The 27,237-nt window shown below is 40.9% G+C and overlaps 1 protein-coding gene and 11 non-coding genes across 13 annotated transcripts; 1 reads left to right on the top strand and 11 right to left on the bottom strand.

The window, feature by feature from the left end:
• Window positions 1–461: 461 nt before the first annotated feature.
• ttll1 (tubulin tyrosine ligase-like family, member 1) lies at window positions 462–26,699 on the bottom strand. Of its 2 annotated transcripts, none has more exons than XM_034235891.1 (10): window positions 26,265–26,699; window positions 24,724–24,847; window positions 22,493–22,701; window positions 22,213–22,393; window positions 21,774–21,911; window positions 21,313–21,421; window positions 20,462–20,605; window positions 16,542–16,628; window positions 15,682–15,845; window positions 462–2,327 (listed from the first exon to the last, which is right to left on the bottom strand). In XM_034235891.1, exons 2-10 carry the CDS (start codon window positions 24,834–24,836, stop codon window positions 2,198–2,200), a joined length of 1,275 nt encoding a protein of 424 aa, XP_034091782.1. In that variant the 5' UTR covers window positions 24,837–24,847; window positions 26,265–26,699; the 3' UTR covers window positions 462–2,197. The 2 variants fall into 2 exon arrangements, with proteins under 2 accessions (XP_034091782.1, XP_034091783.1); XM_034235892.1 differs by having other exon boundaries at window positions 26,269–26,699.
• On the top strand, window positions 2,524–2,610 carry trnay-gua. Its single transcript is given in 2 exon segments — window positions 2,524–2,560; window positions 2,575–2,610. It is a non-coding gene; the product is annotated as a tRNA-Tyr (tRNA).
• trnay-gua lies at window positions 3,648–3,752 on the bottom strand. The gene is made up of 2 exons: window positions 3,716–3,752; window positions 3,648–3,683 (listed from the first exon to the last, which is right to left on the bottom strand). It is a non-coding gene; the product is annotated as a tRNA-Tyr (tRNA).
• trnay-gua lies at window positions 4,330–4,416 on the bottom strand. The gene is given in 2 exon segments: window positions 4,330–4,365; window positions 4,380–4,416. It is a non-coding gene; the product is annotated as a tRNA-Tyr (tRNA).
• On the bottom strand, window positions 5,297–5,384 carry trnay-gua. The gene is given in 2 exon segments: window positions 5,297–5,332; window positions 5,348–5,384. It is a non-coding gene; the product is annotated as a tRNA-Tyr (tRNA).
• trnay-gua lies at window positions 6,715–6,802 on the bottom strand. Its single transcript is given in 2 exon segments — window positions 6,715–6,750; window positions 6,766–6,802. It is a non-coding gene; the product is annotated as a tRNA-Tyr (tRNA).
• On the bottom strand, window positions 11,601–11,688 carry trnay-gua. The gene is given in 2 exon segments: window positions 11,601–11,636; window positions 11,652–11,688. It is a non-coding gene; the product is annotated as a tRNA-Tyr (tRNA).
• On the bottom strand, window positions 12,251–12,323 carry trnav-aac. The gene has a single exon. It is a non-coding gene; the product is annotated as a tRNA-Val (tRNA).
• On the bottom strand, window positions 13,038–13,125 carry trnay-gua. Its single transcript is given in 2 exon segments — window positions 13,038–13,073; window positions 13,089–13,125. It is a non-coding gene; the product is annotated as a tRNA-Tyr (tRNA).
• Window positions 13,694–13,766, bottom strand: trnav-aac. The gene has a single exon. It is a non-coding gene; the product is annotated as a tRNA-Val (tRNA).
• On the bottom strand, window positions 14,481–14,568 carry trnay-gua. The gene is given in 2 exon segments: window positions 14,481–14,516; window positions 14,532–14,568. It is a non-coding gene; the product is annotated as a tRNA-Tyr (tRNA).
• trnav-aac lies at window positions 15,137–15,209 on the bottom strand. The gene has a single exon. It is a non-coding gene; the product is annotated as a tRNA-Val (tRNA).
• Window positions 26,700–27,237: the final 538 nt, after the last annotated feature.

The raw sequence follows: 27,237 nt of genomic DNA, 5'->3' as shown, positions 1-27,237 counted from the left end.
GGAACATTTTTACTTTGAAATCATACAGTTTCCGACCTTGCGATATAACTGGTAAACTTTATTCAAACTATGGAGAGGGGCGGCGGCCGGACGTCATATCCATTTAAAAGGTTTTTCTGGTTACTCTGTAGCAACCAGCACCCTATGGCAGTGGTTTCCACTATGAAGTATGGGGCCCTCCAAGGGACACTAGAGAGGCTTTGAGGGATTGGCAGTAAAATGAGGATTAGTTTGATTTCTCTTAAACTCCATAAAAGGAAGGCGCCCTGTTTTTCTGATCCCCTTCGGGACCTAGAGTAGTGGCCTGTTTAAGTAATCCATCCTGAATTAATGTTATTTCTTTTACATTTACTGGAATTCAAACACTTTAAAAATGTTGTAAATTAAAACATTTCCGCACAAATTTAAAGGGCCAAGTCACCCACATCCCAAACATATTTTCACCCTCAAGAAATGAAACATGTTTATTGTCAAGGCAGCACCAATATGGATATTTTATTGAAAGGTAAATACAAACTAAAGGGAAATAATACATTTCTCATACAAAGAGATCTCAGTGCTGCAAAGCTCAAATCAAAAAAGCTGCACAGTTTATAACCACAATAAAGAAGTGAGAATCTTCCATCATGTCGGCTCACACCTGGGAGTTAAATACATCTCTCAGTAAATGTGGTCATGATGTGAGTGTCTTTCTGCCCAACACTTATTCATACAGATCAGATGGTTAGGGGGAATTTTGTAAGAGATTTCATTCCAACACGCTTACACACTTATGGCTAACACACCTTGACAAATGGAAATGCTGCATGTAGTAACGGTCCATGAGGAAACAACAAGGTAGAGGGTCAACATTTCAAGGACAAGGAACAGTGCCATGCAGAGGCTTAATCTCCTGTCAGCAGGAACAGAAAGGTCATTTAGCTTTTGAAAGATCGACCTCTGATAAATCTAAACTCCAGAGACTAGATTTATCAAAGGCTATAAATAGGACCCCTTGGAATTTAATCTTAATCAGGTCACTGGTGTGTTTACGCTTTCTCCATTTGACTTTAATCAATATACAGAAGACCCCTTTTGTTTTAGAGTAAATAAAGAGATTATTATGTTTATCTTGATCAATGACTTTAGCCTTGATTGATTGGTGAGTGTATTGACCCTTTCTTCACTTTAAATTACCCTAATCATTGTTAACTAATACATTATATGTAAAAACAAAAAGGTGCAAATACCACAGTATCAAGTATACTGCTAAAAAAACGAAATACTGTAGCCTTACTTCAGTGAATCAAAAGGCTTGTCATCATTGCTAATTCAACATGTCAGTAGTCGCAGACAAATAAAGCTGAGAGCTAATACATTCCCAACACATATAAGTATTTCAGATGTGCAGTAGATATGACTTCAGTGCAACGGAAAATGCAACATATTGATCTTTAAAGTCAAGCGAAAATAATTTGATAAAGTGCGACAGGGTTCAACTCTGAATACAATCGTAATGAAGCCCCCTGCAAATGCATACTGATAATAAACATACAAATCATTATTCAAACTCATTACACACATTAAGCACAGTTAATTATATCCGTATATTATATCTCTAGACTCTTTATAACAGTTAAATCTCTTGTCCCTTTAGATTCTGTATATTTTATTATTCCACTTCCTCTCAGAGCTTCTTCTTTTTAGCACCTGTGTGGGGTCAAGTTAAAGTGTAAGGACTCGTAACCATGCATAGTTCAGGTGGTTTTAATCCTCCTTGTTACGTTGGATTGTAATTCCATTGGTATACATAACTTACTACTTTCAAATGTCCTCCTTTTCAAGGTTTCATGGACTTTTTCTTTCTCTCATTTATTTTGTCCTTATCTTCACAGGGAGCATGGGCTTGGGTGCGAGCAGCTGTTGGGACATTGACCCCACCAATATAATGTCTGTATTTTTAGTTAGTCATTTATACAAACAGTCCCAAACCCAGGCTTATTAACTCTCCAAATAGGACCACGATATTGATTTTCCTCCTCTGCAGCAGTGGAGTTGTCTCCCCTCAGTCAGTGAAATGTGGAGACAGGGTCAGCAGTCCTCCATCGAAAAGCAAGGATAAAAAAAAAAAAAAGTCTGGTTTCTTTTTTATCCCCTGTTCCCACTGTTGGACTCTGTAATGATGTGGAGGAAGTCATTAAGAGCCTGCGATGTCACCTCACTTCCAGGTGGCGGCGGCAGGGCGAACGCCTGCACTCCCCTTGCTGCCCTTTGACCCCAGGGACTGACCCGAGCGGCTCCGCAGGTCCCGCTCAGCGTTCTCACTCTGAGCCTGCTCTTCATCGTACCTTGTGGGAGGCAAAGAATAATGAAGTGAGGAAAAACATGTGAGAAAACTCCTGTTTGCCCCTGATATTTTACTTTCCATGGACTTTTTATGTAAACAAGGTACTTTACTCAAACAAACCCCCCTTTGGTAGGTGCTAAGCACACATTACCCCCTCTATTGTGTTTAAAATGACAGGGACAGCGCTATCAAGTGCCCCTTCGATAGCTCAGTTGGTAGAGCGGAGGACTGTAGTGGAAATGCCAGGCATCCTTAGGTCGCTGGTTCAAATCCGGCTCGAAGGAGTGTCTTTTAAACACAAAAGGATATTGACAATGACGAGGGACGTAAATGAGTGGCTCAGACTCTGGAGCAACAAGTTCAAAGTAGGTTTGTACAAACGCTGAATTATTGTGAAGAAAAACTAGTGTTCTAAGCTTTATTTCAGAGAGTCCACGAAGGTAACAACCGTTTGAAAAGAGACAAGCACTAAGAAATGTTTGATAAAGAGGGCAGGTGGTCTTTTTTAAATTAGGTACTGTACTATATCAGAACTATGGCCCAATCCCAAACCACGCCCTACACCTACACACTACCTCTCCGTGACGGAGTGAACTCCGCAGAGTGACACTCGCAGCTCAACGAGGCTCCCTCCTGTCAGATGGAGGGAGTAAATACAGCGGCAAGCTTTGGGGACAAACTCCCCTCTCTCCGGCAGAAACAGGAAATGCCGTAACTGTATGTAACAACGGTTTCAAATCAGCATCTCTTGGACAAAAAATTTAAATTAATAACTCAAATAAAACTCTTTCATCTTTAATTGTGTTACTTTTTTGTAAAGCTCTTTTAGTTTTAAACCTGATGTTTATAAGCTTCTTAGTTTTTGCAACAGTCTGTAAATATACACAACTTTATAATAAAATGCACACATTTACCTTTTTCTAGACTAAACACAGATATGATCCTAAGTTAAAAAAATATGAGTTTATCATGAGGTTCTTAACATCGCAATTTATCAGTGGATGTTTGCTGGAACTGTTTGTAAACAGCTTGTTTGCAATGCTGACGGACACACACAGCGTTGAATCCGGTCAGGTAGGGGGCAGCAGGTGAAGTCAGCACCGATGCAGACTCGCTGTTTGAGGGCTTGATAGCCCACTCCCCCTCCACACTCGTTGGTTTGGAATTGGAACAGTACTTAATGTGGCGGACCCTCTGTGCGAACGCGCAAACGGAGGGGTAGTGTGTAGGGCGTGGTTTGGGATTGGGCCTATATGTGCCCAAAACATACATCTCCGAACACCAGAAGGAGAACAGAGAGTACCATGTTATCAAAAGGTTTTCCTTCGAGCCGGATTTGAACCAGCGACCTAAGGATTACTGAGGTAACCACTCTGACAGGTACATCCACTACAGTCCTCCGCTCTACCAACTGAGCTATCGAAGGGAGACATTATGAGACAATGAAACAGTACCAGAATCCTTTTCTGTTGACTCTCACCATGGGAGGAATAACATGAAAACAGAATAAAACCTTTTGTATCAACCTGAAACCTGAGTGACATTTAGTTGTTTTCGTAGACTAACTATGTAAACAAGTCGCTGAAACACACTTCCCTCACTATTGTGTTCAGAATAGGGCCCCTACTATTACTGAGTGTATTGTGTAAGTATGACCCACAGACAACAAGCTCATTACATCACAGCATCACCCCTAGTTCAGTTGGTAGGGCTGAGGGCTGAAGTAGTCTAGAATTTTTGTTCATGTATTTGATGCCAGTTTGAACTGCAGTTAATGCTGTAGCAGGTACGAACAAGCTCAGGATAAAGGCTACGGCAGAGATTCTGCTGTAGCCTTTATCCTGAAGAGACCCTTCTGCTTTATTTACAAGAGTCAACCATTTCCTTTGTTTACCCTCTTTATTTAAACACAAGTTGATGGCTATTGTGTACAAGGCATATCAGTTAGAATGGGTATTTTGTTTAGTTGCAGTGCAGACTATGGATTAATATACTTAAAGAACTCCTTCGAGCCGGATTTGAACCAGCGACCTAAGGATGCCTGGCATTTCCACTACAGTCCTCCGCTCTACCAACTGAGCTATCGAAGGGAGTTGAAGTACCTCACATCATTTTTACGGTAATGTTTGGTCTTCCCTGATCATATCTACTGTACGTTAAACAGTACAACTACAGAGAAAAACAACTATTTGTTGTATGCTGATGTGCATCATGTTCGAGTGCTGAGTTAAAATGTTTAAAAGTTACTGCTTCCAGTCAGATTTCAATCAGGGACCAGAGAATATAAGGAGTACTTCTCTTCTGCCAGTAGAGTCCTTCATCACAAACTAGGACTTCTAGCATTCCTACGTACATATTTACAGTGGAACACAAATGTGTGTGAAACAATGTCCTTGTTCCTCCCACTGAGTTCAATGAAGTTTCTAAATCTCTACCTTGTTTTGGATGCTTTTTTTTAATAACCCCAGTTAAAAGCCACTCCTTCGAGACGGATTTGAACCAGCGACGTAAGGATACCCGGGTTTCACCTCTACAGTCCTCCGCTCTACCAACTGAGCTATAGAACATAATATAGTGGGCCTGTCTGGCGCGGGACCGACAACCAATCACATTCATCTCGCGCTCCGGACACACAAGCACACGGTTTGATTGGCTAGCGCTTGTACTGGCATATGATTTGTTTGGCTGGCGCTTCCGTCGATGCTTGAAAAGTTGAACTTTTCTCAACTTTCAGCGCGAGCAACGGAGGCAAAGCGGAGCAACGGAACCACAATGCAGTTCAGCAAAGCGTGACGTCACCCCATTCAAAGTGAATGAGAAGCGCCTCAGTTGAAGCATGCAACGGAACCGTAATGTCAAAGGTACACTTAAATGTCAACGTACTTCCCACTTAGAGACCGATCGATTAAGTTACTGATTCTATACCATGGCTTTGGATGCTTTTTTTGAGTAACCCCAGTTAAAAGCCACTCCTTCGAGCCGGATTTGAACCAGCGACCTAAGGATACCTGGGTTTCACCTCTACAGTCCTCCGCTCTACCAACTGAGCTATCGAAGGGCGCAACAACCAGTATATTCCCATTCTATTGCCTCATTCGCCTTGTAGGCTGAACACTTTATTGAAAAAAGCTACTCTTAAAAAAGGCTTGAAGTCAGAGACTGGCTGTTTTACCGTTCTTGGCTGTTAGAGGTTTGTATGAATGTCAAAGGTACACTTAAATGTCCATCACAGGACTTGATAGTTGCTCTACCAACTGTTAAAAAAACATGAGCAAATAGAAGCCTAATTCGCCTTGTAGCCTGAACACTTTATTGAATGAAAACTCCTAAAAACGAGTCAAGTCAGAGATCCACTTATATATGATGACCAGTAAACAAGCCCTTTTTAATAAGACAGCATTTTACTGTTCTGGTTGGTCCTACCTGATCATATCTACTGTTAGTTAAACAGTACATGTTTTGCAATGCTTATTTTACGTTAATGGTCCAGTATTATTTTAATTTGAAATATGGTCAATATAGTAGTGAAAATGGCAGTTTAGTGTACTGAAGAAGAGTACGGATTACTGTATTTCATGAAATTGTTAAAATATGAACATAAAACCAGAGCAAATAATGTTTCCGCCCGGTCTCGAATAGGGGACCTTTCGCGTGTTAGGCGGACGTGATAACCACTACACTACGGAAACTTGGTGCAATGATGCATTCAGGGACATCGAGTAAAGTACAATTTCAGTATAAATTACAGATAGTCAGGCAACAGCAATCAAATACAGAGCCAGAAGACAAAAAACATTAATACCAGAAAGGAAAATCAGAAACACAAAGCTTCACCCCAGTTCCAAGTGATATTATGTTGGTGCTTTTTCACATTTAAATGAATGTTTTCCATGTTTCCAAACAAACTACTCTTTTACAACATGGTCGACCCTAAAAATTCCCTCCTTCGAGCCGGATTCCTGGGTTTCACCTCTACAGTCCTTCCGCTCTACTAACTGAGTTATCGAAGGGAATTGAAAAATCTCAAATCATTTTGACGGTAATGGCTGGTCTTCCCTGATCATATCTACTGTATGATAAACAGTACAACTACAGAGAAAAACTTTTTTTTTCTGTATGCTGATGTGCATCGTGTTCGAGTGCTGAGTTAAATTCTTTAAAAGTTACTGCTTCCAGTCAGATTTGAACCAGGGACCAGAGAATATATTGATAACTTATCTCTCTCAGTAGAGTCCTTCATCACAAAATACAACTTCTACTATTCAGTATAGCACAAACTGTGTGAATTATGTCCACGTACTTCCCACTTTAGAGACCGATCGATTAAGTTACTGATTATATACCATGGCTTTGGATGCTTTTTTTGAGTAACCCCAGTTAAAAGCCACTCCTTCGAGCCGGATTTGAACCAGCGACCTAAGGATACCTGGGTTTCACCTCTACAGTCCCCCGCTCTACCAACTGAGCTATCGAAGGGCACAACAACCACTATATTCTGATAGTCTTGAGGCTTCTATTGCCTCATACACCTTGTACACCCCCTACACACTTTATAGTAAAAAGCTACTCTTTAAAAATTATTTAAGTAGGGGACTGGCTGTCTTATGTATCGTACACACGGTTCCGTCGAGTTGAAACTTGCCGGTGGGCGCAGGGCCGGCCCTTCCCATTGGCGAACTAGGCGGTCGCCTAGGGCGCCAGATCTGGAGGGGCGCTGCGCTGGGAGAAAAAAAAAATGAATACATTTTTTATTTTATTTAAAAAATGTTTTTGTTTTTTTATTCTGCCTAATTGTATGCCCTTTGATGTAATATGTTTACATTAATAATTGAATAAAGTAAACACCCTTTGCACCCAGGGCCGGCGGCAACATTTAGCATTTGCCCTGTACCATGGGCGCTGTAACTGTAAGTGATGAAAGGGGGGGATGGTCGTTTATCTGGCACCCACGGGCCGCGGCTCACAGCCAAAGTGACGCGGCAGCTCCAGCTGAAAGTGTCGGAGATTGCAACGATGCAACAGCAAGAGGCAAACAATTAGAATTATGAAAAGGTCCAAGCCTTCAGGGGCAACGGGAAGGAAACGGAAAAAAGAACAGGAGGAATCGAAAGTCAAAGACAGAGGTACGTCGGCTTGTGTAAAAAAGAAAAAAGTCAGTATGTACTGTACCGTTAGACATTTGATTTTAAGCTAGCTAGCTAGCTAGCTAGCTAGCTAACTAAGGAGGTAGCCTGCCCATGATTTGATGCCATGCTAGCCGCGAGCCTCTGATACAGAATGATAAATACAAATGATTTAAAGTTTTTATTTATGTGTTATTATTCTTATATAATCTTTTTGTAAATAATATACTACTTTTCTATTGTGATAGCTGTAAATTGATCCTCCAATAGTGTTTAATTTGTCAGATAGTTTATTTTCATGGTCAAATTGTGTGTAGGCCTATATAAAAAAAAATATATATATTTATTTTTCTGTTTATTTTCTATTATATTTTATAATTTGTTTATTTCATGCTCTTTTTAATGTCTAATTATTGTGCAATGCTTTGTTTTATATGCTTCTGTAACGAAATAATGTGAATGTTAGCCAGAAGAAAGCTATCTGGATAACTGCTCCTTTGTATAAAGTGAGGCTGACCAACAAATATGGGCATGTGTTATTATTTACATTACATGTCATTTGTTAGACGCATTTATCCAAAGCGACTTACATACATTCAGTACTGTGGACAATCCCCACAGGAGCAATTTGGGGTGAAGTGTCTTGCCCAGGGACACAACGACATGCTGACTGCAGTGGGACTCAAACTTGCTATCCCCTGATTCAAAGTCCAGACCTAACTTTTATATAGGCTAGTTGTGAACTTGCATACAGCTGAGGCAGATTGCTGCAGTTATTTTTGCCTGACTGTATATACATGTTTTTGCTAATATCTACCCTATAATTTTCCAGCTGCACTTGAGAAATACCTCAAAAAGCCCCCAGTTGCTGGAGAAGGAACATCTGATCTCCCATGTACATCACACTCTGAAGAATGTAAGTTTTGCCAAACATTTATGGTCTCTGTGTAATCGTTAATACACTACTTTTTTGTCATTATTATTATTGTTATTATTATGATAAATAATGAAAACTGAAGCATGAATAACTTCTTTGCATGTTTGGATTGCCTGCCTGCAGGTGAAGGAATAACAAGCACAGTATGTGAGTCCACCATTGCAGCCCCTTCAGATCCTGCTGACTGCCCAGGCCCATCTGAGTCCAACATTGCAGTCCCCTCAGATCCTGCTGACTGGCCAGCACTGAGTGATACAGTGAGAAAAGCCATGTGAACATCACATTGAAATCATGGTCTGATACCAGATGGGAGAGTCGGATCAACAGCATAGAGGCTGTAAGGTATCAGGCTGCAGAAGTCAGAGATGCACTTCTAGAGGTGAGGGATAAAGCTACAGATGGAGTTGTAAAAATTGAGGCACAATCTTTGGCTGAAGAGGTTGGATCATACCGCTTTGCAATATGCACTGTGGTATGGTATGACATCCTGACCAACATCACACATGTCAGCAAAAATGTTGCAATCAGTGTCAATGCAGCTGGATATTGCTGTTGACCTCCTGAGAAAAACAGAAGTTTCTTTGGTCAGCTACAGAAGCAATGGATTTGCTTCTGCCCAAGCATCTGCCAAAGACATCTGTGGCCAAATGAATGTGGAAGCTGTTCTCAAGCAGAAGAGGCTGAGAACAACCAAGAGACAGTTCTCCTATGAGTCCCCGGAGGAGCAAGTGAGTGATGCACTAAAGAAACTCGAAGTTTCTTTTTTCAATATGGTGGTGGATGTTTCCATTGCATCACTGCAGGACAGATTCAAGGCCTTAGGTGAAGTAGAGGAAAAGTTTGGGGTGCTACTCAACTTCCCTGACCTGCCAAAGGAAGATCTGACAAAGCAGTGTGAAACACTCAGCAACACCCTGAGCTGGGGTGGACAGTCAGACCTGGATAAGAGGGAACTTGCACTGGAGATGCAGAATTTCCCAGCTTTGCCAAAAGCCAACATGACCACCCTGGAACTTCTGACTTTCCTACAGGAGAAGAAAATGAACAAAGTGTATCCAAATATGTGGGTGGCCCTCAGGATCGCTGTCATTATTCCAGTGACAGTTGCTGCTGGGGAGAGGAGCTTCTCCAAATTGAAGATCATTAAAACATACCTGAGGTCTTCAATGGCTCAAGAACACCTCAATACATTAGCTTTAATAAGCATAAATCGCAAGGTTTCGGGCAAATATCCTTTGACGATACAATAAATGAATTTGCAGCAAGGAAGTCGAGACGTGTCCGACTTTAAGGATGTGGACTAATTAAAGGACACAATAACATAGCAGAGACTTGTTGTTCTGATTGTCTGTTTCATTTGATTTATAGTGTGTGTAATGTTGTTCATTATCTTAATTTATTTGCAATAACCTCAGTTGTAAGAGCTCCGTTGGCTATATTTGTGTCCACGTTTGCACTTTCTTTTCTTAAAGTTTTAAGAGAAGCTACTTTTGTTTGATGAGTGATTTTCATTTAATAACTACAATATTAATAATAAGGATAAAATCAATAAATATGTTACATTTATTTGTTATTGGCTGTGGGTTATTGGTTATGTTCACATACTTATTTGGTTATTAAAATGTAAACTGATCTTTTTCATATGGGTGTTTTAGAGTTGTACCTCCTATCAGGTCTCTAGTAATTCTGTGCTCAAAGTGCACCAGATTGAAGCATTTTACTTTAAAATGTTAAAAAAAAAATCTTTCCGGGGGGGGCATACCCCCGGACCCCCCTAGAGGATGTGACATCCACCCCCCAATTAAAACATGTTCATACAATAATGAATACATTTGAAACCTTTATGTATATTACCTATGTCAATACGTTTCTGTTTTTGTAGTGTATTGGTCTTTTGTAGAGATTTTTCATTTATTCTTTATATATTCTATTGTGTATTGCTTGGAAGAGGGGGGGGGGGGGGGGGCACCAAATCATAATCTCGCCTAGGGCACCAAAATGTCTAGGGCCGGCCCTGGGTGGGCGTGTCTGACGCGCGACCGACAACCAATCACTTTCATCTCCCGCTCCGGACACACAAGCACATGGTTTGATTGGCTAGCGCTTGTACTGGCATATGATTTGTTTGGCTGGCGCTTCCGTCGACGCTTGAAAAGTTGAACTTTTCTCAACTTTCAGCGCGAGCAACGGAGGCAAAGCGGAGCAATGGAACCACAATGCAGTTCGGCAAAGCTTGACGTCACCCCATTCAAAGTGAATGAGAAGCGTCTCAGTTGAAGCACGCAACGGAACCGTGTGTAGGGTGCATTACCGTTCTTGGCTGTTAGAGGTTTGTATGAATGTCAAAGGTACACTTAAATGTCCCTCACAGGACTTGATAGTTGCTCTACCAACTGTTAAAAAAACATGAGCAAATAGAAGCCTCATTCGCCTTGTAGCCTGAACACTTTATTGAATGAAAACTCCTAAAGTCAAGTCAGAGATCCACTTATATATGATGACCAGTAAACAAGCCCTTTTTTTAATAAGACAGCATTTTACTGTTCTGGTTGGTCCTACCTGATCATATCTACTGTTAGTTAAACATGTTTTGCAATGCTTATTTTACAATCTCAGTATAAATTAATCTGTAGTACAGATAGTCAGGCAACAGCAATCAAATACAGAGCCAGAAGACAAAAAACATTAATACCAGAAAGGAAAATCAGAAACACAAAGCTTCACCCCAGTTCCAAGTGATATTATGTTGGTGCTTTTTCACATTTAAATGAATGTTTTTCATGTTTCCAAACAAACTACTCTTTTACAACATAATATAGTGGGCCTGTCTGGCGCGGGTCCGACAACCAATCACATTCATCTCGCGCTCCGGACACACAAGCACACGGTTTGATTGGCTAGCGCTTGTACTGGCATATGATTTGTTTGGCTGGCGCTTCCGTCGATGCTTGAAAAGTTGAACTTTTCTCAACTTTCAGCGCGAGCAACGGAGGCAAAGTGGAGCAACGGAACCACAATGCAGTTCGGCAAAGCGTGACGTCACCCCATTCAAAGTGAATGAGAAGCGCCTCAGTTGAAGCACGCAACGGAACCGTAATGTCAAAGCTACACTTAAATGTCAACGTACTTCCCACTTAGAGACCGATCGATTAAGTTACTGATTCTAAACCATGGCTTTGGATGCTTTTTTTGAGTAACCCCAGTTAAAAGCCACTCCTTCGAGCCGGATTTGAACCAGCGACCTAAGGATACCTGGGTTTCACCTCTACAGTCCTCCGCTCTACCAACTGAGCTATCGAAGGGCGCAACAACCAGTATATTCCCATTCTATTGCCTCATTTGCCTTGTAGGCTGAACACTTTATTGAAAAAAGCTACTCTTAAAAAAGGCTTGAAGTCAGAGACTAGCTGTCTTACCGTTCTTGGCTGTTAGAGGTTTGTATGAATGTCAAAGGTACACTTAAATGTCCATCACAGGACTTGATAGTTGCTCTACCAACTGTTAAAAAAACATGAGCAAATAGAAGCCTCATTCGCCTTGTAGCCTGAACACTTTATTGAATGAAAACTCCTAAAAACGAGTCAAGTCAGAGATCCACTTATATATGATGACCAGTAAACAAGCCCTTTTTTTTTTAATAAGACAGCATTTTACTGTTCTGGTTGGTCCTACCTGATCATATCTACTGTTAGTTAAACAATACATGTTTTGCAATGCTTATTTTACTTTAATGGTCCAGTATTATTTTAATTTGAAATATGATCAATATAGTAGTGAAAATGGCAGTTTAGTGTACTGAAGAAGAGTACGTATTACTGTATTTCATGAAATTGTTAAAATATGAACATAAACCAGAGCAAATAATGTTTCCGCCCGGTCTCGAACCGGGGACCTTTCGCGTGTTAGGCGAACGTGATAACCACTACACTACGGAAACTTGGTGCCAATGGTGCATTCAGGGACATCCAGTAAAGTACAATCTCAGTATAAATTAATCTGTAGTACAGATAGTCAGGCAACAGCAATCAAATACAGAGCCAGAAGACAAAAAACATTAATACCAGAAAGGAAAATCAGAAACACAAAGCTTCACCCCAGTTCCAAGTGATATTATGTTGGTGCTTTTTCACATTTAAATGAATGTTTTTCATGTTTCCAAACAAACTACTCTTTTACAACATGGTCGACTATGGGCCCCTAAAAATTCCCTCCTTCGAGCCGGATTCCTGGGTTTCACCTCTACAGTCCTTCCGCTCTACTAACTGAGTTATCGAAGGGAATTGAAAAATCTCAAATCATTTTTACGGTAATGGCTGGTCTTCCCTGATCATATCTAATGATAAACAGTACAACTACAGAGAAAAACTTTTTTTTTCTGTATGCTGATGTGCATCGTTTTCGAGTGCCGAGTTAAATTGTTTAAAAGTTAAGGCTTCCAGTCAGATTTGAACCAGGGACCAGGGAATATAAGGAGTACTTCTCTTCTGCCAGTAGAGTCCTTCATCACAAAATACAACTTCTACCATTCAGTATAGCACAAACTGTGTGAATTATGTCAACGTACTTCCCACTTAGAGACCGATCGATTAAGTTACTGATTCTATACCATGGCTTTGGATGCTTTTTTTGAGTAACCCCAGTTAAAAGCCACTCCTTCGAGCCGGATTTGAACCAGCGACCTAAGGATACCTGGGTTTCACCTCTACAGTCCTCCGCTCTACCAACTGAGCTATCGAAGGGCGCAACAACCAGTATATTCCCATACGATTGATGCTTCTATTGCCTCATTCGCCTTGTAGCCTGAACACTTTATTGAAAAAAGCTACTCTTAAAAAAGGCTTGAAGTCAGAGACTGGCTGTCTTACCGTTCTTGGCTGTTAGAGGTTTGTATGAATGTCAAAGGTACACTTAAATGTCCATCACAGGACTTGATAGTTGCTCTACCAACTGTTAAAAAAACATGAGCAAATAGAAGCCTAATTCGCCTTGTAGCCTGAACACTTTATTGAATGAAAACTCCTAAAAACGAGTCAAGTCAGAGATCCACTTATATATGATGACCAGTAAACAAGCCTTTTTAATAAGACAGCATTTTATTGTTCTGGTTGGTCCTACCTGATCATATCTACTGTTAGTTAAACAGTACATGTTTTGCAATGCTTATTTGACTTTAATGGTCCAGTATTATTTTAATTTGAAATATGGTCAATATAGTAGTGAAAATGGCAGTTTAGTGTACTGAAGAAGAGTACGGATTACTGTGTTTCATGAAATTGTTAAAATATGAACATAAACCAGAGCAAATAATGTTTCCGCCCGGTCTCGAACCGGGGACCTTTCGCGTGTTAGGCGAACGTGATAACCACTACACTACGGAAACTTGGTGCCAATGGTGCATTCAGGGACATCCAGTAAAGTACAATCTCAGTATAAATTAATCTGTAGTACAGATAGTCAGGCAACAGCAATCAAATACAGAGCCAGAAGACAAAAAACATTAATACCAGAAAGGAAAATCAGAAACACAAAGCTTCACCCCAGTTCCAAGTGATATTATGTTGGTGCTTTTTCACATTTAAATGAATGTTTTTCATGTTTCCAAACAAACTACTCTTTTACAACATGGTCGACTATGGGCCCCTAAAAATTCCCTCCTTCGAGCCGGATTCCTGGGTTTCACCTCTACAGTCCTTCCGCTCTACTAACTGAGTTATCGAAGGGAATTGAAAAATCTCAAATCATTTTTACGGTAATGGCTGGTCTTCCCTGATCATATCTAATGATAAACAGTACAACTACAGAGAAAAACTTTTTTTTTCTGTATGCTGATGTGCATCGTTTTCGAGTGCCGAGTTAAATTGTTTAAAAGTTAAGGCTTCCAGTCAGATTTGAACCAGGGACCAGGGAATATAAGGAGTACTTCTCTTCTGCCAGTAGAGTCCTTCATCACAAAATACAACTTCTACCATTCAGTATAGCACAAACTGTGTGAATTATGTCAACGTACTTCCCACTTAGAGACCGATCGATTAAGTTACTGATTCTATACCATGGCTTTGGATGCTTTTTTTGAGTAACCCCAGTTAAAAGCCACTCCTTCGAGCCGGATTTGAACCAGCGACCTAAGGATACCTGGGTTTCACCTCTACAGTCCTCCGCTCTACCAACTGAGCTATCGAAGGGCGCAACAACCAGTATATTCCCATACGATTGATGCTTCTATTGCCTCATTCGCCTTGTAGCCTGAACACTTTATTGAAAAAAGCTACTCTTAAAAAAGGCTTGAAGTCAGAGACTGGCTGTCTTACCGTTCTTGGCTGTTAGAGGTTTGTATGAATGTCAAAGGTACACTTAAATGTCCATCACAGGACTTGATAGTTGCTCTACCAACTGTTAAAAAAACATGAGCAAATAGAAGCCTAATTCGCCTTGTAGCCTGAACACTTTATTGAATGAAAACTCCTAAAAACGAGTCAAGTCAGAGATCCACTTATATATGATGACCAGTAAACAAGCCTTTTTAATAAGACAGCATTTTATTGTTCTGGTTGGTCCTACCTGATCATATCTACTGTTAGTTAAACAGTACATGTTTTGCAATGCTTATTTGACTTTAATGGTCCAGTATTATTTTAATTTGAAATATGGTCAATATAGTAGTGAAAATGGCAGTTTAGTGTACTGAAGAAGAGTACGGATTACTGTGTTTCATGAAATTGTTAAAATATGAACATAAACCAGAGCAAATAATGTTTCCGCCCGGTCTCGAACCGGGGACCTTTCGCGTGTTAGGCGAACGTGATAACCACTACACTACGGAAACTTGGTGCCAATGATGCATTCAGGGACATCGAGTAAAGTACATTTTCAGTATAAATTAATTTGTAGTACAGATAGTCAGGCAACAGCAATCAAATACAGAGCCAGAAGACAAAATACATTAATACCAATAAAGGAAAGACAAACATAACTTCAGCCCAGTTCCAAGTGACATGTAAATTAACGTTTTCCATGTTTTCAAACAAACTACTCTTGTACAACATGGTCAACTATGGGCCCCTCAAAACTCCCTCCTTCGAGCCAGATTTGAACCAGCGACCTAAGGATGTCTGATTTTCCAACTACAGTCCTCCGCTCTACCAAATGAGCTATCGAAGGGTGCAATTTACTTACAAACCAGAAAGCAACTTAAGCTGAAGTAACTGTAGAAGACAAACTCTTCAAGGATATTTTTAGCAGCTATGTGACCCTTCTTGGAGTTGTGAATGTATAAGGTAGACTTGAATGTCACTCACAGGACTTGATAGTTGCCCAGAGCCTCGCGGGGCGGGCTGCGATTCCAGCGGCAGTCTGGGATGTCCCCGTTGGGTGTGACGATGTTCAGGGTGTCGTTGATGAGGTTGTATTTCAGGATGCGGTCATTGGCTGTGCTGGAAGTCAGCGAGGGGGAGGCATTGACCTGAGAGTGACACACACAAAGAAGTAACATTTACATATGAACAGATCCCAGAGAGAGATTCAGCTGCATCTTTGATATTCACATACTTGAATCCTTGAGTGGGTGAAAGAGTTTTGATTCTCAGCTTTTGTTATTCAGTACCTGTTAATGAGATTTGGCTGCGAGCGGGAATACTTGTACTAATAATGAACAAAGGAAACTCATTTCCCATTTTTATGTCGCCCCAGATTAATTTCTAGTAACAGAAATAGTTCAGGCCTAGCCTTGAAACACAGCAAGTCATTGTGTAGCTGTCAGAATGACTGGAGAAAAGATATGGCAGCCACAAGAGGAACATAATATTTTAGAAAGTAAAAAGGACAATACAATCATGATAGAGGCATTCTGTTTTTAAGACGAGTAAGCATACAGTGTTGAATACAGCAGTGTGTTTCAGCTGGAAGAACGCATTGGATGGGTGAAAGACACACCTTCAGCGAATATTTGAATAGAGAGTAGCACACGTTCAAACATACAAACACAAAGATCAACCTCAGGGGCATTTAAAGTTGCTAAACATTTATGGGAAAGGAATGTGGAGTCATTGTGTAAGCTTGTTAAGTATCCTTGGACTCCTTGGACAGGAACAAAGCAAAGAAAAACACGATTTTATTTTTGTGTTGTGTGCATGCATGTTCCTCCCGTTAAATGTCTCACCTCGATAAGCCATGGCTTGAGCTTGTCATCGATAATGATGTCATACCCGTAGCACTCAAAACAGTGTTTGTCATTGTTCATCACAGGCTGGCAGAGAGAAAAGACAGACACTGGATTAGGAAGAGGAACTGACCTACATTGTGGGTGATTAAGAACATTTTAATGCAATATAGAATGATTCATGAGGGAAAGATGTTAGCCAATAGAGAAAAAAAACCAGTGAACAAAACTACTACTACAGAATAGCCTGTGTGCCGAGGCCTGAGAGGGGAAGTGAGTCAGATCACCTAGTAGAAAAGGGAAGTGTGCAATAAGTGCTAAAAACAAAAAGAAGTGCCCACATGCAGGTGTGTTTTTACAGCTGTGTGTTTAAAAGTACTAGCTGGCTGAAACCACTGAATACTAAAGGCAGCATCCCAACAGGAACAGAGTAAAATCACAATGACTTTTGGCTCAAACATGTGCGGGGGAGGAGTTTTGTGCTGTATGTGGCTTCAGCAGTAGAGATGTGAAAGTTTAGTGAGCATTGCTAAAATAGAACTTTGGTAAATTACACCACTATTGAACTTTTGAGGTACTTCACTTGAGTAGTTCCGTTTAATGCCATTGTATTGATCTACTTTACTATAGTTCAAAGGGAAATGCTTATTTTACGTTAATGGTCTAGTATTAATTGAATAGGAAGTATGATAAATATATGAGTGAAAATTGACTTTTATTGTACGGAAGTGGTGTACTTATTACTGTACTACATTTGACAAATGAATATGGCCATAAACCAGAGGAATAAGCAAATAATGTTTCCGCCCGGTCTCGAACCGGGGACCTTTCGCGTGTGTTAGGTCCTTTATATATACAGTCTATGGTTAGGTCGTTACACACCAATCTGACACCAAAGAACACGACCCGACTCTTGTGTCGCCTCACGTCTCTGCGTCTTGGCCAACAGTCGCAATAAAACACACCGCAAAGACTTCAGCCGACGGCCAAGTAGCACGTACGAACTGCGCATGCGTAAGTGGCAATAACTCTCCTTACCAGCAGGCGACAGTACTGTGTATTCGTCATTCCAAAAGAGGCAACAACCGGAAGACAGACTGCGTGATACACCGAGAGAAGAAGAACAGACTGTGTGATATAAACAAACAACAAATAGCGTGTGCATTTTCACTCTACAGCGAGAAGCTCAATCTCAGATTTGCCTTCTTAATCGTTTGTTTGGGTCCCTCACTTCCGTTTCGCTTCTCATGCACCGATCGCTAAGCTGAACAGCCAATCAGAGTCATTTCTTTAGCCGACAGCCTTTTACCGACAGCCTCCCGATTCAACATGTTGAATCGGCGGCGGAAGGTATCGGCACGGCCGAAAATACACGACGGGGCGGGACACACCAATCTGAGTAGGGCTGTCACTCACTACCCGATGTCACTGTCACTACCCGATCTGCAGCTCTGCCCGATCTGCAGTGCGCATGTGCGAGATGGTCCGCCATATTGGACAACTCCGGACGGCAACCCAAGATGGACACTTGACACAGTGGCTTTTAGCAAAGCTAAAAAATAAAACTCGAGAGAGATGAGTTATTGTTAATACAACGTGACTTCACTATTATTTAACAACTATTTTTATGGGGTTCTTTTATTTGGGGTTAAGTACATTGTCAGAATAAGTGAGAAATGAATTTAACTTCTGTTAGACAGCTATCATACTGAATACATATTTACTGTGAATGTGTGCAAATATGTATGGCCTATGGCTGTCTAACAGAAGTTAAATCCATTTCTCACTTATTCTGACAATGTACTTAACCCCAAATAAAAGAACCCAATAAAAAGAGTTGTTAAATAATAGTGAAGTCACGTTGTAATAACAATAACTCATCTCTCTCGAGTTTTCCTTTTGAGCTTTGCCAAAAGCCACTGTGTCAATGTTGTCCTACTTGGGTTGCCGTCCGGAGTTGTCCAATATGGCGGACCATCTCGCACATGCGCACTGCAGATCGGGCAGGGATGCAGATCGGGTAGTGACAAGTGGCGTTTGGCAAAGCAGAAAAAGAACACTCAAAAAACAGAGAGAGATGAGTTATTGTTATTACAACGTGACTTCACTATTATTTAACAACTCTTTTTATTGGGTTCTTTTATTTGGGGTTAAGTACATTGTCAGTATAAGTGAGAAATTGATTTAACTTCTGTTAGACAGCTATAGGCCATACATTTTTCATACATTCACAGTGAATATGTATTCAGTATGATAGCTGTCTAACAGAAGTTAAATCCATTTCTCACTTATTCTGACAATGTAAATAAAAGAAAAGAACCCAATAAAAAGAGTTGTTAAATAATAGTGAAGTTACGTTGTAATAACAATAACTCATCTCTCTCAGTTTTTTTTGGCTTCTTTTTGTGCTTTGCCAAACACCACTGTGTCAAGTGTCCTAGTTGGGTTGCCGTACGGAGTTGTCCAATATGGCGGACCATCTTGCACATGCGCACTGCAGATAGGGCAGGGATGCAGATCGGGTAGTGACAAGGGCGACAGGACGCTCATCGACGGCCAGACATCTATCGACGGCGAAAATCGGCTTGGTGTGTAAGGACCTTAGGCGAACGTGATAACCACTACACTACGGAAACTTGGTGTCCATGGTGTGTTCAGGCCAGGGGCACGCAGTAAACACTGGCACCAGGCACATTTGCAGTATAAGGCCCAATCCCAAACCGCCCCCTACACCCTACACCCTACACCCTACACCCTACACCCCATACCCACCCCTATCCCTCCGTTCGCGCGGAGGGTCCGCCATATTGAGGGCTGTTCCAAACCAACGAGTGTGGAGCGGTGTGGCGGGGGAGTGGGCTATCAAGCCCTCAAACAGCGAGTCTGCAGCAGTGCTCACTTGAGACCGGTCTCTACCTGACCGGTCTCAACGCTGTGTGTGTCCGTCAGGAAACAAGCTGTTAACAAGTAGTTCCAGCAAACATCAACTGATAAATTGCGATGTTAACAACCTCATGATAACCTCATTTTTTTTTTACTTAGGATCATACCTGTGTTTAGTCTAGAAAAAGGTAAATGTGTGCATTTTATTGTTTTGTTGTTGTTGTTGTTGTTGTTGTTGTTGTTGTATATATTTACAGACTGTTGCAAAAACTAAGAAGCTTATAAACATCAGGTTTAAAACTAAAAGAGCTTTACAAAAAAGTAACACAATTAAAGATGTTTGGAGTTTTATTTGAGTTATTAATTTACAGAGAGGGGAGTTTGTCCCAAAGCTTGCCGCTGTATATACTCCCTCCATCTGACAGGAGGGAGCCTCATGTGTCACTCCATGGAGTTCACTCCATCACGGAGGGGGAGTGTGTAGGGGTAGGGTGTAGGGCGTGGTTTGGTATTGGGCCTAAGTTGATCTGTCATACAGAATGTCAGAAGGCCAGAGGCCAAAAGACATAAAGACTAATACATTAAAAGCAGAAACAGATAACTACGCCCGCTTACTGTGTCCAAGGGATATTATGTTGGTGCTGCTTTCACTTCAATTTATGTTTTCCATGTTTCTAAACAAACTACTCTTACACCACATGGTCAACTGTGGGCTATTTAGCCCCTAAAAATGCACTCCTTCGAGCCGGATTTGAACCAAAACACTTTTTGGAGGATGTCTGATTTTGGTGGATGTCTGATTTTCCAACTACAGTCCTCCGCTCTACCAACTGAGCTATTGAAGGGTGCGATTCAAAGGTCACAATTCCCAGACTATCATCTAAAAGTCGTGCATCCGAACAGCCACTATGTTAATCAACTACCAATTTGGTCAAACTTTGCACACTTTGTGTAATTGTCATATGATGTCAGTAAAAGTAATTGTCATATCTATTTGCGGTGTAATTTAGGATGAAAAAGACTTCATGTCCACTTACAGCTACGGCCTTCAGCGACTGCACGACGATCCAGTGGATCTGGTCGAACAGCCGGCTGGTCACCTCCTTCCCTCTGGTGCTCTCCAGGTACAGACGCAGGTTACTGATCGTCCACTTGCCTCCGTGGACGTGGTTGTAGTCATCCTGCAATAAAGAAAAAAACTTTAACTAGATATAGAATTGTTTTTTTTGTTCTGTTACAAAAAAGAATAAATAATGCCTGAATTTCGTCAGCTAGTGTCAGTGGATCTAGTCTGGGGAAGATAAATAATTTTGTAAGAATATAAATGAACCAAATAGCACACTAAATAAAATAATGTGCTTCCATTTAAAAGGGAACTTTTGTTACAGGTGTGATGTTATAACATGTTTGCTTCCAAACAACAGTTAACCTCAAGGGATTCTGGTTTTAGTGTTATTTTGGTTTTTAGCATATTATGATGACCATCACTTCAATTTATGACTTACTATGAGTTGCATTATGGGAAATGCAGGGTCCATGGTTTGGGAGCTTGTATTAGGGAGCTAAAGTCAGAATATTGCTGCCCATGCTGCTTTGTGATCTCATTTTACGAAAGTGACAGACTGAATTGTAGGATTTGAACCAAAAAAAAGTTTGGAGGATGTCTGATTTTGGTGGATGTCTGATTTTCCAACTACAGTCCTCCGCTCTACCAACTGAGCTATCGAAGGGTGCGATTCAAAGGTCACAATTCCCAGACTATCATCTAAAAGTCGTGCATCCGAACAGCCACTCTGTTTATCAACTACCAAGTAACAGACTGAATTGTAGGAATTACCCTTTAAAACACTATGTTTTTGTAACCATGCCTACCAAAATCCAGACTTACCCCGTGTTTTTGGATGGCCACGTTAGTGAGGTGAACAAACATGTTGTCCAGTTCACTGGTGCTGGGTGTGTACTTGACTGTGCAGAACCTACAGAAACCCAGCTTGTACCTGAGGACCAAACCACAGAGAGAGATCACTCAGGGAGGATCATTTCTCATCATTTCCAACATCAGGAAACAGTTAAACATGCCTGTTACAATTTCCCAAAGCCAAAGGTATGTGTGATGACACTCGAATTATACAAATACTAAAAATACAGTTGTCAACATAAGCATTCTCAACATGGCCCAATTTATTTCCTGTTGCAGTGTAAATAAGTGACATGATGAGCTGACAGGAAGTAGTCAGGGACCCAAGCTGTGGCCTAGCAATGCAATAACAATAGAACATACCAGCTGTTTACAGGTATATAATAATTGATTACATCTAAACATAAAAGAAACATAACCTCAAGGCTTACATGTAGCATTTCAGAGGTCGATATGTGGTCACCAGAACGTAGAGGCGCAGGTCAAACTTCTTCCCTCCGATCAGCAGAGGGTTGTCGATGTACAGGGAGATGACGTAGGCCTCCTTGCCACTGTTTGCAGCTACAAACCTGATGGCAAATTCTCATTAAATTCATTAATTAATTCAGGACATGTCGTGGAATAGCAGCCAACATATTTCACTAAAGAGAACGTATAGAGTGCTGCAGGGGTGACATCTGGTGGTACTCTTAAGCAGTTTACCAAAACAACCATTTTTAACTGATTGAGTTGACAACAGGACAGAACAGGTGCTCTTTGGGATCATTTGTACTAAAAGAGTAAGTGTAATAAATGAGAATACTTGGCACCAATCACATCTATGTAAAGAGTCTCACAGGAAGTGTGACAACGATATCTTGGGTAACTCACGTGGAGGTGCGGCTGTCTCTGGACCATTTTTTGATCTGGGACAGTTTGTTGATGAGGAAGATGCCTTTGCCCTGAGCCTTCCCGCAGGGTTTCATGATCCACGTGCTGGACGGGTTCTTTCGGTACTCCTCCACAAAGAGATTATAATCGGCTGGGAGCATGAACGTCACAGGGACAAAATCTGCACAAGAAATAGAGGAAATAGTTAAGAATATTATCTTTGTGAGGAAAAAAGTGTGTATTTCTACCCTGATCCCTCCCATCAACGTTAAATGGATACCTAAATAAGTGTATTTCCCGTTCTCGTCCTTCTCTGCCAGCGGACTGCTTTCCTTCTCCAGATCCTTGCGGTAGCGTTTGATGTTCTTGATCATCAGGTCCTTCCTGGTCAGCTCGTAGTGGTTGGGGAAGTGGTTAACCATCTGCTCATCGGTCAGGCGGTAGCCGGTGTCCACGCTGAACACATTTCTGATGGTCTGGATGCTCATCCTACATGTGGGAACAAATAAACCTGAGTTATGGTTATCTGAAGAGACAGGGGCCTAGTAATAAGCTTGGTGATGTAATTATAACTCATTATTGACATAAATAGGATCAACATGCAGTCTATTTGAAGCAAGTGAGAGTGACCGAGTAGAGTAGATTATGCATGTACTCATGTTACACGATGGCCAATTTGAGAATAATATACGTTATATTACAAAGATTTTACATCACTTTGATGTTGCAGGGGGCAACGGATGTACTGCTTTGTAGCCTGTGAAGTCTACCAAGGGATTTATACAATTGTATAAAGCACATGACAAAGTATTTGTTGATTTCATATATTTTGTATTATTTATCTGAATCGGAATATTCAAAGTGAAGCAAGAGTATAGTATTTGAATTACCTTTTAAGAACCTCAAAATTGTACTCAACGCATTACGTAAATGTACTAAGTTGCTCTCCACCACTGGTCACTAGTTACTTTCCAGATTTATATTGTGCATATAAAACAAGTGAAAAACTTTGAATACTAAACTGAATATACATTAAGACTTAAAGACAACAGGATGAAAGGGACAGGAAGACAATTAAACAGACATTATACATAAATACAATAAACAATGATATAAAAATGATACCCCACCACTTCTTGTTAATTACTTGTTTATTTGATCTATCTTACAAGTACAGGAATACTTCTTTTTTTTTTTAAGTGACAACACCATTCACCCCCATCTTATTCCCAGGAGTGATTAGATGTTCGCCTAGGGCGCCAGATCTGTGGAGTCGCTGCGCTGGCAGTTCTGGGAGGGAATAAAACATTTTGACCGTTGGGGCTCATCCTAATTTTCGGCCTTGATGTAACAATATTCACAATTAAGTAAATGTAACACCCTTTTCACCCCGGTTACACGTTTCATTTGCCCTGTACGATGGGCGCTGTAAGTGATGAAAATGGGTGATGTTGGCTTATCTGGCGCCCGCAGCTCACAGCCAAAATGCGAGGGAGAGAGGGAGGGTGCACCGGTACCAGCGCTGTTGTTATTAGAATCTGGTGCCGTGCTAGCTGCTCTAACGGATATAAGAAGAAGATGTTTCTACAATAATGTGGAGGGAGAGTCCTCTCCAGTCAGACTGAGAGGCTGATACTACAGCTCAGTGAGGTAAGGACTCTTAGTCTAAGTTCAAACGGTTTGGTCACAATTTATGTAAACACATATTTCCAAGGCACTCCTTTATAATTATTGGGATAAACAAGTTTCAAATCATTCCAATGTATACTATAGGACAGTAACCAAAAATATCCTTTAAAACTGGAGAGATAAAAAATAAATAAATGTTAAGGTAAAATAAGATATGAATGAACAACACAAATAAAATAAGTTACATTAATTTGTTATTGGCTATGGTAGGTTATTGGTTATGTTCACATACTTATTTGAGTACATCCACTTGTCTAAGATGACAACAGAGACTTTCGACCCAAAACCAGCTGTTGACTTGTGGATGCAAGCATCTAATCGCAGACTCAACCAGAGAGAAAGAAGTAGGCCTACATCATCAGCTACCATGTCTGACAGAGAGGAAGACCGTGAGGAGAACAGTCAGGAGGGAAGTGATGACAGCTTGTAGGATTACTGGTCGTGCTAATGTTGTCTTGTGTTCACCACTGCATGTGTGTTCTGTGTTCACCTCTGCATGTGTGTTCTGTGTTCACCTCTGCATGTGTGTTCTGTGTTCACCTCTGCATGTGTGTTCAGTGCCGTGTCGTGTGTCTGGCAAATAAAGTCAAGACCCCCTCAAAAGTTACGGTTTATTTCATTTTAAGGATGAGCACCAAGCAACATCTCCAGGTGCTCCTTTGAGAACCAGGGCAAAAAAGTTATGTGCACCCCTGGTTATATTGGTACTTTTACTGAGAAATCTTAAGTACTTTTTCACAACTGCATACATGTTGCTGCTCGGAGAGTGTATAATCCAATGTCTAAAGAGTCAGGTGTAATGTGTATAAGGTGTCAACTTACCAATAGAAATTCCAGTCATCGTTTTCGGTGACATGAATCCAATCCCTCTTCTCGAAGTTGTTGATGAGCACTGATTTCTCAATATCCGTCACCCACTTCACCTTACCGGCCATGGTGCCTCCCTCTGGGGTGGAGCACAACACAGGTAAACAGATAGGATAATACAATGCATCAGAGGTGGAAAAAGGACTCAGATCTTTTACTTAAAGGTCCCATGTCATGGCCATTTCTACTGATCATAATTCCATTGTTGAGGTCTACTAGAATAGATTTATATTGTGCAATTCTCCAAACTCACATTGGTTTCTCAAACAGCATCTCTGTATAGTATGTGTATTCACTCTCTGTCCTAAACGGCTTGTTGGAGCTCCTGCCCCCGCCTCCCTATGAGCCCTCAGTGATTATGTGTTACAATGGCGTTTGTTAGCAACCAGAAAATGACACCAGTAATGACAAACAGATGAGAATGCTGCGTGGGGTCTGGGTGCCGTGTTGGCGGGACGTTGCGCGGCTCGCTGCTGTGGGGAGCGGACAGTGCGAGCTGGGTTCATGTCCAGCTTGCTGCGTGGGGCCTGCGAGACAGCGAGACATCGCGAATGGACGCAGGAAGGGGGCTGCGAGGCTCCACTAGCACCCCCCCCCCCCCCAGCGCGTCACAGTTTCGCCGCTGAGAGAGTGTGTGTCTGTGAGGAGCTCCACGGATTGGTCCATTTGGACCAATGGGTTCATTTGGGTATAATCACGTCACTGTACCCAGGAAGAAAAAGAGAAATCTCCAACGAGGCGTTCTGGGGCAGCACAGACAGGTATTTTCTGTGTTAGAGTTTTACTCCCTACAGGGTGTACTTTGAGGGTTTGTGACTCTGCACACCGTTTACATGCATAAAAACCTTCATAACACACAAGGGGACGTGTTATAACCAGAAAAGCATGACATGGGACCTTTAAGTAAAAGTAGAAGTACCAGAGTATAGGAATACTCTGTAACAAGTAAAAGTCCTGCAATCAACATGTTACTCAAGTAAAAGTACAAAAGGATTAGCATCAAAATATACTTAAAGTACCAAAAGTAAAAGTATTCATTATGCAGATTGGACCATTTCAGCTTAATATAAATAACATGTTTTTATTATAATTATTGATGCATTCAAGTGTTATTAAAGCTGGTAAAGGTGCAGCTAGTTTTAATGACTTTGTATACTGCAGGGTAGCTTGTGAATTTAGTCCAGGTGTAACTAAAGTATTATTTAAGTGATATATTTGTATCATTAATCCAAAATTGCCAAGTAAATAAAGGCACAAAATAAATGTAGTGGAGTAAAAGTACACAATTAATCTCTGAATTGTAGTAGAGTAGAATTACAAAGTAACAACCACATTAAATACTCAAGTAGAGTAACTCAAGTACCTCACAATTGTAATTAAGTACAGTATTTGAGTACATATTTTTAGTTACTTTACGACACTTCAATGCACAGATATTACAGAGACAGAGCCTAGGAGAAAGCATGCAGCTAGCGTGCAGCACAGCAGTCACCTACCTGCAGAAAAATGTCAGGAAACAGCGAGTCATCAGCAGCAGCTAGCCGGGCAGCCTCTGTTAGCAGGCGGCTGGAAACACCCAGCACTGCTGCAGAGCATCACCAGCACGGTGATGCAATCTCACCACACTGTCGTTAGTTAGCTAAACTCATAGCGAAAAACAGAGACACGTTGTCAACACTGCTAATAGCACAAGCTAACAATAATAACAGCTTCCATGATGTTTTAAAGCTAACAGGCTAACGGTACATGTATTAGTCCCGGGCGGTGTGGTGTCGTGAAGATGTACACAGCGACGCCCACCTCTCATTTCACAATAAAAGTATTGTAACGTAATAATATATGCGTTAAGCTTACAATAAGATTTAATTATATTTAAAGAGTTTTTTAAAGGAGAATTTCTCCAAAATGTTAAACGACTTCGGTATGGGCTTGGTCTTTCCGGGAGAATAAATAACCTAGCAACCGAGGACGCAGTGGTGCCATTGCAAGATATCATCACCACAGTGTACCAGCAGGGGGCAGTGTATGAAATGCATTAAACAGCCTGATGTTTACCGAAGATCAATGTGAATACATTCTGTAAATATATTACATACCGTCCAAATTAATCACTAAGATGTTGTACAAGGGTGACATGTATGTTACTTACTGTGTTTATGGGTTTTTGGTACACAGCGTTCAAAATACCATCAATATTTTAAGGCAAGGCATCTGTACAGCACATTCTATACACCAGTGCAATGCAATGTGCTTTACGAAGTGATATGCAATACTGCACATGTTTTAAATTTTTATATAGCAGAAATATTCGAGGTCTGTGTTGCATTTTAAATGTTGCTTGAAAAGTAGAAGGTAGAGATATTTTGGATGTCATTCTGTATCCCCCTTGTTTTTATTTCATTGGAACATGCACCATAAGCAACTATTATAAAATATAACAACTTAAATATTGTATGGACATCATCATGA

Source organism: Gymnodraco acuticeps, unplaced genomic scaffold, assembly GCF_902827175.1.
Source record: "Gymnodraco acuticeps unplaced genomic scaffold, fGymAcu1.1, whole genome shotgun sequence".
Lineage (NCBI taxonomy): Eukaryota > Metazoa > Chordata > Actinopteri > Perciformes > Bathydraconidae > Gymnodraco > Gymnodraco acuticeps.
This window is presented reverse-complemented; position numbering and strand designations above follow the sequence as displayed.